At 48.8% G+C, this 15,319-nt stretch overlaps 1 protein-coding gene across 2 annotated transcripts in view; it reads left to right on the forward strand.

Moving 5' to 3' along the window:
- The first annotated feature begins 5,532 nt into the window (after positions 1-5,532).
- The window catches only part of ELL2 (elongation factor for RNA polymerase II 2), a 38,341-nt gene continuing 28,554 nt past the window's right edge, over positions 5,533-15,319 (forward strand). Inside the window, exons 1-2 of one of the 2 annotated variants that reach the window (XM_054185477.1) lie at positions 5,533-5,661; positions 12,643-12,690. In XM_054185477.1, coding sequence (XP_054041452.1) covers positions 5,533-5,661; positions 12,643-12,690 — 177 coding nt within the window. The remainder of the gene's footprint in view (positions 5,662-12,642; positions 12,691-15,319) is intronic. The other variant, XM_054185478.1, reaches the window with a different exon arrangement.

A 15,319-nucleotide genomic window follows, 5' to 3' on the forward strand; every position in this document is an offset into this window, starting at 1 on the left:
GATCCCTGTATGTTATGGGGTTCACGAGAAGGGATGGGAAGGTTTCACTTTGTTGCAGCAGTGAACGATCCCATGTAGAACATGGATTAGCAATTACAGTGTTAGCCATGAAAACAGAGACTGTATAATAGGCAATTTGGCATAGCTTGTACAATAGACAGTATTTCACTAACTTACACTGACGTTTTATGAACGCAGTGCAAGAACCACATAAGTGGTTAAGTAGATTAAAAAGTCAATACTGCACTGAATTTTAAAGCAACGTTTTGACGTTCTTATAAGTAATTCACTAGCGAAGACTACCAAAAACTAAGCACAGCCATTTCTTAGGTACATCTAAACATTTTGTTTCCACTATCTGTGGATGTGTATTTTTAACCTGTATAATGAGGAATCACGGAATCACGGAATCACGGAATCTTCAGAGTTGGAAGGGACCTCTTGAGATCATCTAGTCCAACTCCCCTGCTAGAGCAGGATTGCCTAAAGCACATCCCTCAGGGCTGCATCCAGGCGGGTCTTGAAAATCTCCAGAGAAGGGGACTCCACACCCTCCCTGGGCAGCCTGTTCCAGTGCTCTGTCACCCTCACCGTAAAGAAGTTTTTCCGTGTATTTGAACGGAACTTCCTGTGTTCTAACTTGTGCCCATTGCCCCTTGTCCTGTCGCTGGGAACCATTGAAAAGAGCCTGGCTCCGTCCTCCTTAAACCCACCCTTTAGGTACTTGTAAACATTAATCAGGTCCCCCCTCAACCTTCTCTTCTCCAGGCTAAAGAGTCCCAGCTCTTTCAGCCTTTCCTCGTAAGGGAGGTGCTCCAGTCCCATAATCATCTTGGTTGCCCTACGCTGGACTCGCTCCAGTAGTTCCCTGTCCCTCTTGAACTGGGGAGCCCAGAACTGGACACAGTACTCCAGCTGTGGCCTCACCAGTGCAGAGCAGAGGGGGAGAATGACCTCCCTCGACCTACTGGCCACACTCTTCCCTATGCAGCCCAGGATGCCATTGGCCTTCTTGGCGACAAGGGCACACTGCTGGCTCATGGATAATTTGCTGTCTACCAGGACCCCCAGGTCCTTCTCCTCAGAGCTGCTTCCCAGCATGTCCGCCCCTAACATATACTGGTGTTTGGCATTCTTCCTTCCCACGTGCAGGACCCTACGCTTGCTTTTGTTGAACCTCATTTGGTTCTTCTCTGCCCAGCTCTCCAGCCTGTCCAGGTCACGCTGAATGGCAGCACGGCCCTCTGGAGTGTCAGCCACCCCTCCCAGCTTGGTATCATCAGCAAACTTGCTGAGGATACACTCTGTCCCATCATCCAGGTCATTAGTGAATATACTGAACAAAACTGGACCGAGTATTGACCCCTGAGGGACACCACTGGTTACAGGCCTCCAACTGGACTCTGTGCCGCTGATCACAACCCTCTGAGTTCTGTCACTCAGCCAGCTCTCGATCCACCTCACTGTCACCTCATCTAGCCCATACTTCCTCAGCTTCCTAATGAGGATGTTATGGGAGACAGTGTCAAAAGCCTTGCTAAGGTCAAGGTAGATGACATCTACGGCTCTCCCCTCATCCAGCCAACCCGTTATAACATCATAGAAAGCTATCAGATTGGTCAGGCATGATTTGCCCTTGGTAAATCCATGCTGACCACTTCCAATGACTTCCTGTTCCTCAACGTGTTTGGAGATGACATCCAGAATGAGTCGCTCCATTACCTTCCCAGAGACAGAGGTGAGATTAACCGGCCTGTAGTTCCCTGGGTGCTCCTTCCTGCCCTTTTTGAAGACTGGAGTGATATTGGCCTTCCTCCAGTCCTCAGGCACCTCTCCTGTTCCCCATGACTTTTCAAAGACAACGGAAAGTGGTCTAGCGATAACTTCTGCCAGCTCTCTCAGCACTCGCGGGTGCATCCCGTCAGGGCCCATGGATTTATGAATGTCCAGCTTGGCCAAGTGGTCTCTGACCCGGTCCTCCTCAACTAAGGGAAAATCTTCCTCTCTCCAGACCTTCCCCCTTGCCTCCAGGGTATGGGATGTGTGAGGGACGGCTTTATCAGTGAAGACCGAAGTCCCTTTGGTTGTTTCTACCAGCATAATTGTGCACCTCTGAATCACATCTGGTTTTTTCCATACGCACCCCCTACCTCCTCTAGGCACATACGCTCCTCTGTCACACCTCAATAGGCCAGGGATGAATGACGCCGTTGCCCAGTTACCAAGCTTCTTATTTTACAGCGCCTTTCTCCAAGAAGCTCTTCTAGGGCAAAGCAGACTATGGAAGAGGAAACAGTATACAAAACAAGCAGTACGGTTATATGCTCTCCTCTTCCACTTCAAACAGCAACAAAAAACCTCCCAAACCCTATATATTGATACTAGCCTCTGCTTATAGAAAGCAACTATCACAAAGAAACAATAGTTTAAGCTTTTTAAGATTAAATTAGATTTCTCACCTTGACACTTGCAGAATGGTGTTTGGAAAAACTCTAATTATCAGAAGATCTAGAAACTGCACAGATGTTAAAGCTCATCTGAGCATGGAATTTGCACTTTAAATGAGTGAGGAAAAAAAAAAAGCCTTCTTCCATATCTACCTGTGCCAGTGGAAGAACTTATTTCACTTATCATTTGCCACTAAAGCAATTTGCGTCAACATTTCTTAACTCACTTTTGCAAGATAAGCTGAAACAATTTACGGTGAAACCTCTGTCATTAGCCTAAAGGTGTCCACTTACAAAGCTGCACTGGTTTAAGTAGCTCAGCGTGCAATCACACGTTTAATTAAAAAGGTGCAACTTCATACATTGGCAAGACCACAGGTTCTTCCCTACATAGGCAAGCCCTAAAAATCCAAAAAATCTGCAGCACGGAGAACGCAAGGCCATTGACTCCTGCAGGAGGCATGCAAGGTTTTCTTTTGGGGTCTGTTTTCAGGAATAGGGCCTGCGACCTCGCTTTGTAACACCAAAGAGTGAGCTGCAATGCCGTCATCCACCTGGTAAGATGTCCATTACTTTTTTGTGAGTCTCATATTGTATTTTTTCAGTTTGATCCCGGTAATAACAGGAGCTGGACCAGATCCCAAGTTAACTGAATGACCAGAAATGTTTCATTCCCGGCAAAAGATTATTTACACTCTGCATGTTCTCACATAGGAAAACGAACAGCAGAAAGAAAAACTGCAAGCAGGAGAAACAAGCATAAATTAGGCTTTTCCTTTGGAATTGCTGAAGATGTTTATTTTTCTACTATAAACCTTTGGCTTGTTTTACAAAGCTCCTAGCTGTGTGTCTCACAGGCAAGGTTCTCTCTGCTTTTCCTGGGGCTGTTGGTGGGGGAGAGGATCCGCCGCCTTCTACCTGTGGTGATGTGCTTGGGAGCTTACTGAAGGGGAATGGGATGGAAAAGTCTCAAAGTTGGGACGTGAAGCAGACTGCTCTATTCTCAGTTTTTTGTTCACCTGACATTTGAAAACACAGTGAAAATTATATGCGCCACACATCCCAAAAATACAACCGGAAGAAAAGCTAAAAGCTACTCCTGAAGGGCTGAGCAATGGCAGAATGTGTTAAGGGAACAGAGGAGGATGAATGCACTGCCCTTCCAAAAGCATGAATTCTCTTCAACACGTTCAAACATTTTTCCTTCTTCTTTCTTGCCTTTATTTTTGTACAGACTCTGCATTGCTACTTGCTGCATATATGATGACCTGGTGAAAACTTCAAGACCCTACACATCGAGGTGTTTTGAACAAATCACTGACCTCTGCTCTCCATACCCTATTGGCCCCTGAGCGGTTATTATGCATATAATAAAGCAGTCACCTTAAGATTCACATTCCAGAGAACCAGTCTTGCAAAGAAACATCTACAGGAAACCTTGATTGTGACACAGCACTGCACAGACACACCTATAGGTATAACATTTATAGGACTCAAGGCCTCCCTAAATAAGAAATGACACAGTATGGATAAAATTATGCATTATATGGTCAAGAGGTTTTTACCATTAGCTTTCTTCTTATTATATATTTTATTCAGCTAGTTTGGACAGCAATTAAACATCACAAAAAAAATACAGCTAAACAGGTATATATTGAGAAATGACCTGAAGAAAGGGGGTTGTATGAGGGGGTATACATACAAGTACATATATATGTATGCATGTATGACGGTGTATATATATACACACATGTATGTGTGTATACATCAGAAAGGCATTTTGGTCCAGGACAGCACAGAAGAGCAACTACTAGTGGAGAAAAAGAACAAACCTGGTGGAGACGGAAGCAAAACCAGTAAATTATAATCTGAACATGGCATCCAGGAGACCAGACCACGGCAGATATGAACACGGTCTTGAAGGTAAAGACAAGATTTTAATTTGCCACATGAAACACATGCTTTGGAAGATAACAGCCAACACATTTTAAATAGCATGCTTTTAAATCCTAACCTTGTAAAGACTGGACAAGTTTTTTTTGGTGCTAGCTGACTGAGATGAATGGTACAGCAGGAGTAAGACTGGGCATGGGGAAAATGAAAAGTAAGACTGTTTTAAGCTGCCTATGAGATATTTTCCGTGGATGCAAGTAACTTAAATGGCAACCTGCAGTCAGCAGAATGATCGGCCTGTAACTTTGGCCAGTGCCAAACTGATCACTCTGTCACGTCAGCTCCTCCTGTGGAGTGTATGGGAGCCTTCGGATGCTGCCGGCTTACCTCTTCTTACGAAACTGTGGGGTGAGAAAAGGCCCTGAGGAATTCTGTCAGATGGATGAAATCTGAACGGCCGTGACAGGGCAGCTGCGCTGATCCCTGCAGACCGACTCACGCACCCACGGGCGAGGAGCGCCCTGCTGCTCGGCTTCGTGGTGCCAGGCTGCTCCCTCACCTACAAGACGGTAAAGCAGGGCAGTTTCCCACAGAAACGCTCCATTATCCCTGATTCACGCAAGAAAGTTGCTTCAACAATTCTGTATAAAAAGCAGCAATTAGCGACAGCGCTGCAGGAGGTGAAGCCGGCGGCCGACGTGAGGTACCAACGCCCCCCGTGACAAGGCGGTGCGTCCGGACCGCGGTGGGCAGCCCGTTTCCCGGTATATGCACGTAACGCCTGATCATTTTGTGCAGGCCCGGGGCCGCCGTTGCCGGTCCTCCACCTCAGGCCCCGGGGACGGGGGTCCGCGTCTAGGGCCTGGGGGAGCCTGGGGGAGCCTGGGGGAGCCTGGGGGAGCCTGGGGGAGCCTGGGGGAGCCTGGGGGAGCCGGCGGGGGTGCAGCCGGCGGGGCGGGGGGGGGTGTCATTCACCACCCCGGCTCGGCACCCTCATCGCCCCCAATTTCCCCTCACACACCCTCGCAGCTGCCCGCCGCCGGCACCGCCCTTGAGGAGCGGCGCGGCCCCGCCCTGCCGTGACGTGGCGCAGGCCCCGCCCCGCCGGCCAATGGGCAGGCCGCGGCTGCACGAGGCGGGCGGCGGCGGGACTGTCGTACCGGCAGACGGCCGGTGCTGTGGCCAGAGAAAGATGGCGGAGCTGCGGGGTGCGGAGCGGTGCGGCATGTCCGGCTGTGAGGAGGTGCGGCAGGTCACCGTGTTGCGCGTCAAGATGTCCGAGACCGCCCTGCGGGCGCTGGAGAGCTACCAGCGCTGTCAAGTGAGGGGCGAGGGGTGCGGGCGGTGGGCACCGGGGCGGTGGCGGTGTGGGGAGCCGTGTCACCTTGTTTTCGGTGCGGGCACCCCCGCCGCTCACAGTCCCCGTCTCCCATGAGGTCCCCCCCCGCCGTGGAGGTGCACAGGTGCGGCGGGCATCCCCCGGGAACCCGCCGGGCAGGACCGGGCTCCCCCAGTCGCGGTCCACCCGGCCGGCGAGGGGACGGGCGGGCGGGCGGGCGGGCAGCGGCCGGTGGCGAGTTGGCGGCTGTCGCACGTTTCGTGCGCCGTGACACTTCGCAAACTTCCAGCAGCTCATCGGCACTCCTCCTAGGCTGAAATTAATGAGTTTGTCATTAGGCGTTGTTAGGGCCAGCGCCGGCTGTGCCGCCCCGGCGGGGGAACAGCCCGGGCGGCGGCGGCGGCGGCGGCGGGTGGTGGGGGGGGGCGGGTCGGGCGGCAGGAGCCGGACAGCGCGTCCCGAAGTGTCTCGGGTGCTTGGTGTTTGCAGTTACAGCTCCGCTCCGCGGTGCCGGGATCCCTACGGCTCATTAGAGTCATTAGCTCGGGGCGAAGGAGGTGCTCTCGAGGGAGGATGCGGGTGGGATGCCGGCGGGATGCTGGGGTGGGATGCTGGTGACTCGCTGGTGGGATGCCAGCGGGATACTGGTGACGTGCCAATGGGATGCTGGTGAGATGCCGGTGGGACACGCGTCTCAGGTGGGAGCGCATCCCTGGCGACGGGAGCCCTCACGCCTCGTCTGGGGCATCCGGCGCTGTCATCGGGAGCGGAGACCCCCAAGGGGTGGTGGTGCGATAGGTGATGTTGTGGTTTGGAGTCAGGCACTTCTACATGTTCATGCATGTGGCGAGTTGGAAATTGTGCTGACTGTAGTAAAAATGCTTTCTTTACTGCAGGTAGATGCATCTTGGAAGAGGTTTAATTATTTCTGATTTATGAAACGACTCGGGTAAATTATTTACCTGTGGTTTTTTCTACACTAGGATCAATTCCCAAGTTAATGTAAATTTGCATGAAAAATGAGTAAGGCATGCCTAATCATCAGGGTATTGCAGACTGAGTGAAGAGCTATTTGTGGTCATCATGATCAAGAAAACAATTGAAATTCTTTCCCTGTTTTGCTGTTTCTTCATCTCCCGAACTGTAAATGAGACTCCAACTCTTCCTGCAGGTCTGCTTTCCATTATGTGGTCCTGCTGGAGTTTGGATGTGCCATTTGGGCAGTGGCGAGTGGAAGAATAAGGGAACATAAAAACTTCAGGCTCTGTTGTTACAGCCTCTGGAATTTCTGGGTTTAAAAAGGATCATCTTTTAAACTATTCAACCAAATCACACATTTCTAACTTTCGCACTGGCAGAAAAACCTCCTGTGGCACTGTTCAGGAAGTGATCCTCAGACTTATCTCATTGCAGATGCTTTTTGGTTTGTTTCACTAACGTTTCACAAGAACATCAGCATCAGGGGGAGGGACGAGGGAGTGAGAAGAAACTATCCCTTTCTGTTTTCTCTACTTTAAATAGGTCCAGTTGTGACCTGCTGGCTCACACGTCTGTCAGTGCTGCAGGAGGACAGGACTCATGTGTGTAGCTGGTGGTACCTTCCTTTTCTCTAGGGTGGTACCTTCTCCTTTTCTCTTAATGCTCAGCCACTTTCCTGACCCATTTCAGTTCTGACTATGCAACTGAAAAATTTGCAATGAAGGCACAAAATCAGTGTGGCCAAGAACTGGGGAAGGTGGTAAAGGTAATGCGAGGAAGGTAACCTACAGCTCTGCTGCTGCTCTGTGCTGGAGATCTTATCTGTGTAACACAAGTAATATCTCAGAAAGGGTGTAGAGCTCAGAAATCAGGATAACCCTCTGGTGACCGACTTATCCCATCACCTGTAGAACCTAGGTAGCATGTAATCAGGCTCTGTATGCTTAATTGCTTACTGTTCCAATTTAAGCAGTCTGCATAAAGAATGAAGCACTTGCTCCTTCTTGTCACCTCTGCTAGGGATTTTCCTTGGTGGCATGACAGCTAAAGAAAACTCAAAAGACTCTTAAAGTCTTACATCGATTCCACCTTCAGAAATCCAGAACAGAGATTGTTTCTCTTTAGCAGGCCTGATCTCTGCAGCTTAGTATAGGTGAGGACAAATCCCATTTCCCTGCTCACCATGGCCTGGGGTAGGCTGCATTCAGATGGTGGGTGATGTTCTTCTTGCCTACATTTCCTTCCACAATATTGAGCAGCATGCTTTGAGGTCCGTGAGCATCATCTGTGGCAGTATTAAAGCACAGCTAATGCTTTAATGCCAGTGGGACCGTGCTCTGGCATCTCGCTGCTGCTGGACATGGCTTTGCTGACCCTGGTACATCACCTGTGCCCCTCCCTCCCTTGTATTGCCCTCTGGGACTTTTTGGAACCAGTTTATTTAGTTCTGAGGTTCTTTTGGTTGTTTTTTGCATTGGTTTAGTGCTTGATGGAGAAGCGTGAGAACTAGTGCAGTGGGAGGGCACAAAGAGCACGTGGCCAGGATAAGCGGTGGGAGCAGAACCTCCCTTTTCCAGTGGCACCTAACTGATTAGATTAGCTCAAGTTTTAGCATGCAACTCCACCCTCTGTGCAGAAACTTTGCCCAGCAAAAAAAAAAAACCACAAAAATAACTTTTTGCTGGCTTACTGCGTGATCCTCAGAAGCAGAATAAAGAGAACACGTTAAAGAGAATGGCATTGGTTTACCTTGGTGCACACGGAGCCTCTCCTCTGGCTTGGCTACAGTATATAATTTCACTGTCACTGATGGTGTCCTGACCTAATCTGCTGACTGATCAGAGAATGCTGCATTGAGTGGTGTCTGCAGAGCAGTGGGGACAGCTCTGCCTTCAACTGATGTGGCTTTTTGCCGGATTACTGTCCATCTACAGTCATGTTTCAGCTGTCCTTCTCCAGGTAGAAGCAGCTGGAGGCATATATTTTATTCTGCATGCTGTTAAAACAAAGGCTTTGGCCTGTAAAGTCAGGGCTTTTCAAACCAAAGGATAATTGTAAGTCTTAGGAGTCTGTTTTGCATTTAAGTTTTTATTCTTCAAACAGTCATGGGGATGTTCCAGCTGCAGAGCTGCTGAGTCAGTAAGCACATGAAACATGATCGTTGCCTGATGTTCCCCCACTCTGCGCAGTTGAAATGAAGGCATAGGGCTCTGCCACATTTCATTTACCAGGGTCAAATTTTCCCGTGGCTTGTATCTACCTCAGATGGCCAGGGTTGGGCTGGGGGTTAGGAAACTCATTTGTTTGAAAGAATTGCCCTTTTAGGGAGCTCTCGCAGCATCCTGCTGGGAATGAGGATGTGCTTCTGCTCACAGGTGGGGCAGATGTCTTAGGTTTTGCTTTTCTGCGTTCAAGATCAGGTCTGAGGTGGACACCTTGTTGGTCTTTTCAAAACCATAGCTTGCATGTTGCCACAGCTGTGCTGCATTTGGATTCATGTCTGTAAGGATGGGCTCTGGCACTTGTGGTGCAGAGATGCTACCCTAGAGGAGCAGCCGAGGAGTTACCAATGTGGGACTTGTCTGGAGGGGGAACTAAAGGTGATGATGCAAGAAGACTGGGAAGATAGGCTAGGAAAAGAGAAAAGCAGACTGGGGTTAACCGGGAGTGATGGAGAAGACCGGGACATGTAGGGGAAATTAAGCTCTGCATGACATGAAACTTGGAATAGGCAGTTGCAACTACAGAATAAGAGATCTTGGAGTCACAATTTCCAGTCCTTGGAAAGCATTTGTTCAGCGTGCATCAGCAGCCAGAAAAACAAGCAAAGAGCTGGGCATCATCTGGAGGGCGTTGAGGGTGATGGAGAGGGTCCCTTTGGTGCTGTGTAAAGCTCTTGGGCATCTGCATTTCAAGTCCCCTGTGCAGTCCTGATTTGTGAGGGGTGCGAGGGAGTAGAGCTGTCCTCTCCAGCTGTAGCAGCTGCCTTGCGAGGAGAGACCATGGAGGCTGGGGCTCTCCACTGGGGAGTGAAGGATCGGGGCTACGGGTTGGGGAATTGTAAGTGATGTGATGGTGGAGCTGGTACTGCTTGTGTCTCGCAGTACTGGAGCGAGGGGGCAGCTGGTAGAACCAGCAGATTGGGTCTGTTCAGCTGTTGGATGGTGGACTTCTGCACTTTGCTGCCATAGGAGGCCAGGGGCAGGCAGTATCGGGGGCTTTGGACAGGGACTAGACTAATTCCTGGACAGCAAGTGTGCAAATGGATGCACAACAGGGCTAATGAGGGTTGCACCCTCTAATACTCCTAATAAGGGTGGGTGGTGGGGAAGTTCAAGGAGAATGGGCATGGGAAAGTGGTGGGTCTCCTGGTCTCCCCCAGAGAGCCACTTCTCCAAAAGTTTATGCTCTTTGCTGTGAGAAAAGAAATGCAGGAAAACTGTGTTTTCCTGGGGGAGCAGAGGGAAGGGGGGGGTTGGAGAGGTGCTTCCTGCATCTGTGCTGCACCCCAAGGTTCACATGGTGGCTCTGCAGAGCAGTCGGCTCCTCGGGCGCGGTGGGTGGCAGAAGGTTTGGCTGCAGGGCCAAGGTCCCTTGTCCCGCTCCCTGCTGCAGCAGCCTGCCCCTCCACCAGCCAGCGGGCAGGTGAGACCTTTCTGCTTTTCTGCTAAGTTCAGATTTTTGTAATGCTGTTTCCTCACACTGAAGCAGAGGAGGGTAGCTGCTTAATGCCAGCATGGTTTCTTCAGCTCAAAAGCAGCTTGTGTCAAATTCTGTGGGCCATTCCAAGAAGGTGATGGCTGCTGCGTGGTCCTACACAATCATTGCATCTCCCGTCTGGCTTTTAATTGCCTTCATATGTTAATTTCTGTGTGGAGCATTAAACTTCATTTTTGAAAACCTCAGACAAGGGTTAGGATTTATAACCCTACACCAGACTTCGCACATGTAACCCATTGCATTCTTAAAAAGAGTTGCAAAAAAGAGATTAAGCAGATAGGTACATTAGTAATCTCAAACTTGCCTCAGTTCTAAAACTTTCTGGCTTTAAGTTGGAAGATTTGTGGAGCAGGCAAATTTGTAGTAAACGGTTTCAGGGCTTAAGGTGGTACATGTTGTTGTCGTCTGATGCATAACTTGAGATAGTGCATCAGCCTCTGATCGTGGAAAAACAAGCATAGTCATTTTTAAAGACCCCACCATCAATCCGTGTGGGAACTCCAGCTCTCCGGCAGTATTATTTCTGCCTGAGCCCTTCTGTGGGATTTCCCGGTGTCGGGTGATGCTCGCTGGGGACGTTGAGCACTGGTGAGGCTGGGCTTAGCTGGACGCTCCTGCTGCTGGCCTCTGCCTGCTCCAGCACTCGCAGGACAAGCAGGATCAGCTCATCAGCAAGCCCAGTGTGGAGAGTCTTCTGCTGGATGAGCAAGGTGGATTTTATTGCGAAAGGGCAAGACAAGTGCAAGTGGAGGAGGAGGAGGAACCTCTAGATGTAGGGAGAAGAGGACAGGAATTGGATCTAACTCACCTTTCTAGTGATACCGAGTCCTGAATGTTCCTGAACGGCAGCTAAATTTTAAGTCCATGAATACTTCCTTTTGCTGGAATAAAGTCTGTATTCACTAGGATTTCATTTTTTGGTGCAACTTGTTTAGCATAAGTGTTTGCAGTGGGTTGGCAAACTCCCCGTGCACAAAGCCCAGCAAAGTGAGCTCGTCAGCATAGCTGCCCCGTGGTTGTGTGTCCAGCGGCATAATTTCAGGATTCAGTAAAGCTGAGCAAAGTCAGCATTGCTGCTAAAACAGGATATTCTTATCAGGGGTCTCCTGCTGGCACTGGTGGTGTTGCTGTTTGGGCTGTGTCGAGGAGCATATCTGACCAGAAGCCAGCTCGTGACAGAGAAAAGTAACTTCCAACCAGCAAGCTCCTTGATTTTCTTTCCTTCTTTCCCCCCTCCCCCCAACACTTGCAAGGCCTCATGGGCTGCGGTGTCAGCACAGAAGCAGTGCAGGACACTTCCATCCTCATAGGTCAGGAACGGGCTGCGTTTGGTGCTGTGAAATTATAGAGACAAGGCGCAGGTGGCTTTTGTTATTTTTGGCCATATTGCGTATTTCCCTTGGCAGATAGGGAGCTGAAGAAGCAAGGGTTGTTTAGGGGGGCTCAGAGGCTCTTTTGGAGGTAGTTTGATTGTACTGGATCTCTTTTCATCTTGGAGACAGGTGCTGACTGACGCAGTTGGCTTGGGTTAAGAGTGTAAGAGCAGAAGAGAGGTGCCGTCTGTGAGGACAGCCGTCTGTCCCCGCTGCTGGGAGCAGCACGAGAGCTGCTGTGCTGGGAGGTTTGGTTTGCAGCCAGGCAACTGCTCCTGGTGCGTGTGTGGGGGTCTGGGCAAAGAGCAGGTCATCTGTGACAGTGGGAAGCATTGTCCCAACGAGCAAAGCCATCGTTATCAAGACCTTTCGAGTGGGTAGGCAGGTTGCCTGTGTTAATTGCGTAATTCCAGCTGACACACGGAACTCAAGTAGGTGTAACAACAGCGTCATTGAATAGCCTTTTCGGAAACAAAGCCGATCCCAACCCATAAGTGATGGGGACGGCAGGCCAAGGACTTGGCAGGGGGAAAGCCTGACGGTTTGGATTCACACATTTCAGTGGCGCTTGGGGCAGAGAAGGAGTTGACACTCCTTTCTGTGCCAGCAAATACCCTTGTACAACCCTCAGCATTTTCTTGTACTCCCAGTGGTGCCCCGGTGTCCCTGCTGAGCACGGTAACGCGTCCGCTGCTGGGCTCTGGGTGCCGAGCGGAGGAAGCCCTGGCTGGGGTCTGCATCATGGTGCAGGCGCAAGGAGCACTCCCATCTGCTGTGGGGGCATCCGCCGCCTTTGTCGGCGGCAAAATAACTTCTGTCAGCAGCAAAATAACTCTGGAGCGCGGGGGTTTGTCATTTTGCTTACATTCCACTTGTTTTCTTTCTCTTGTAGGGTAATGCTTCTTCTCAGCTTGCAGTTCAGTTTCAAGGATCCCAAGGGGTGAGTATTTTGTACTCTTGCTATATCGGAAAATAAATGCGGTGTAGATTAACCGCTTTGACTTACTTTAAAAAAAAAAAAAAGTCCTACAGACATTCTTAAGATCTGCTTAACACCAGACACGTTCCACTGTATATTCACTTAAGACTTGTAGCTGAAAGCGGAAGAGAGTCATGCTTTAGGGACGCTTCTTTTTTTCTTGCTTTTGTCACCTTTTAGCCTAAATTTGAAATCAACAGGAATAAGTTGTAAGTAATCAACTGAGCAGTGCAAATTTAGTATTTTAAAATGGACTTTAAGTGGTTATTTTCAAGGCGTGAAGCAGAACTGCAGACTTGAGGAGTGGGGTTTTGTGTGCCACAGACTACTGATCGTTCTTGACCCTTTTCTTAAACTCTAATAAAAGAGAGTATTTCAAGCCTGTTGAAGGAAAATATGAGGAAATATGGCCTCCTAAAGGCCACAGGTCCTGTTAAACAATTGATCAGTGGTGCAAATTGGAGAACTAAAGCTGTAGGTAAAATTAAATACAGACTATGATCTCCAAGTAGAATGATTTAAGATTTTGTGCTTAAAACTTAAAATTTAAGGGAGGGCAAAAGACTTGTTTTTAAAGACTGAAGCACGAACTGTGCCTTTTATGCTGTTAGCCTTAATTTAGGTCTATTATCCCGATCTAGTTTTCCAGGTTAGCGGTGTGGCGCTTGTGTAGAGATAGCCGGGAAGGGATGAGAGAAGGATGGGTAAGGTCTTTATGCCGGCGTGAGGAGGTGTGAAACTGCAGCCCTGGCCCAGCGTCAGTCTGGCTGAAGGGCACTCAGATGCTGGGAGAGTCGTATCTACAACTTGTGCAGACAAAAGTCTCTCCCTTAACACTGCACTCGTAAGAAAATCCTTTCTCCTTATAGCTTACTCGCAATTTAAACTATACTGGCAAATATTGAAAGTATACTGGTGAAAGAATTTCCTCGCTAGAATGAATAACCATCTTAGTTAAGAGACTCAGTCAAAATAGCCGTACCAGGAGAGAGTGGCTGGGAGCACCGATCGGTTTGGATTTGTGCTGCCATCAAGAGGGAAGCGAAACTTGTTAATTTGGCTGGGGAGTAATCGAGTAAAAGGGACTGGCTGGCCCCACCGGTGGGCTCACCAGCGCTGCAAGGGATGGAGCAGGAGCTGAGTTCAAAATAAGCTCTTGGAGTATAAATAATTAACCTAGCTGTTTGCGTGAAGTTCTGCAAGCAGTACACGGTGAAAGAAAAATTAGCAGCATGCTTTATCAACCCTGCACCCTCTCTTTCTCTGCAAAATTTCACATGCTGCTCTCTCCCCTGTTCTTAGTAGCAGCTCTAAAGCTCTATGTGAGGTTTGAGACATTGTTAGGCTGCAGGAGTCTTTCTTAGCTGTAAAAAAAATTTAGGTGATTTGTCAAAAGCTGTCAAAATCTGGAGGTCACAAGACTGCTGAAGAGCCAATTGTTAATTTACAATGGTGTCACCCTTGTTTCTATTAAACAGTTAATCCAGGTGTGTGCTTTGTATTCAGAAAGTCTATGGTAAGGTCTGCTCGCACGCTGTATGAGACGGAAACGTCTGCAGGGACTTTGCTGCTTGCTGCAGAAGCAGTAATCTCTTACGGTACTTTCCAAATCTGTCCATAAGTAAGGAAATTCAAAATAAGGAATTTATTGCAGGAGATTCCTAGATCCTAAGTCTCTGCAGTAGGGAGAGAAATTTAAGGTCACTGGGGCAGACAGTAAGTTAAAGCAGGACATTTACTACTGTATGTACAATCGGAGGAAAATGGTGAGCTCGTGATTTCTGTATATTGTGCAGCCATATTCTGAGTATTTCCAGAGCACGCAAATTGCGTGGCAGAGAACTGACCTGGCCCTCTGAAAGGCCTTCATTCCTCCTCTGGACTGGTTTCCAGTTGGAGGACTCTGGAGTGAAGGGCAGGCGGGGTGCGTCCAAGGCGGTGCAGGCTACCTACGACAGCGAGACATTTCCTTAAATGCTGCCGAAAACAAATAGTGAATTTTTTTATTTCTCTCTTAAGTGTACTTCCTCTGCAATTCAGGCAGCTATCTAACTCCCAGATGAGGATAAAATGCTAGCATTTAAAAAAAGGCTTTTTTTTTTTTTTTTTTTAAATATTCCATCTCTAGCTATACACATTGTAGTCCCGGTCCTCTATGGATGATAGGAAGGGCTGGAGTGGAGAAATAAAAGGAGCTTTCTGGCATGGGGTGGTCTAGAGTTGTGTTACACGTGGGAATTGAGAAAAGGAGCCTAATGCTGGAAGACACAAGGGAGGAGCTTTTATTCCATGTGTATGTTTAGCAGGAAGCTAAGATTGGTGTCAAAAGAGTTAATAAAATATCTGTGATTGTGAAAACAACCTTTTGCACCAGAGCACAAGTCGGCCGCTGGGAGGGAGAACTTTTCCTCCTGGAACACCTTACTCCCAAACTGTCTGGACGATAACGTCTGCTGGTATCAGAGATAGCTGGAGGATACCAAGGGACTGCAAGAAATGGATCATTATGGTAATACAGATTCATTTTTAAGAAACACTTTGTAATTAAACATTTTGGAGTACATCTAGACAGCCTGGAGAATCTAGCAAC

The sequence above is a fragment of the Rissa tridactyla genome, chromosome Z (genome assembly GCF_028500815.1).
Source record: "Rissa tridactyla isolate bRisTri1 chromosome Z, bRisTri1.patW.cur.20221130, whole genome shotgun sequence".
Classification (NCBI taxonomy): Eukaryota; Metazoa; Chordata; class Aves; order Charadriiformes; family Laridae; genus Rissa; species Rissa tridactyla.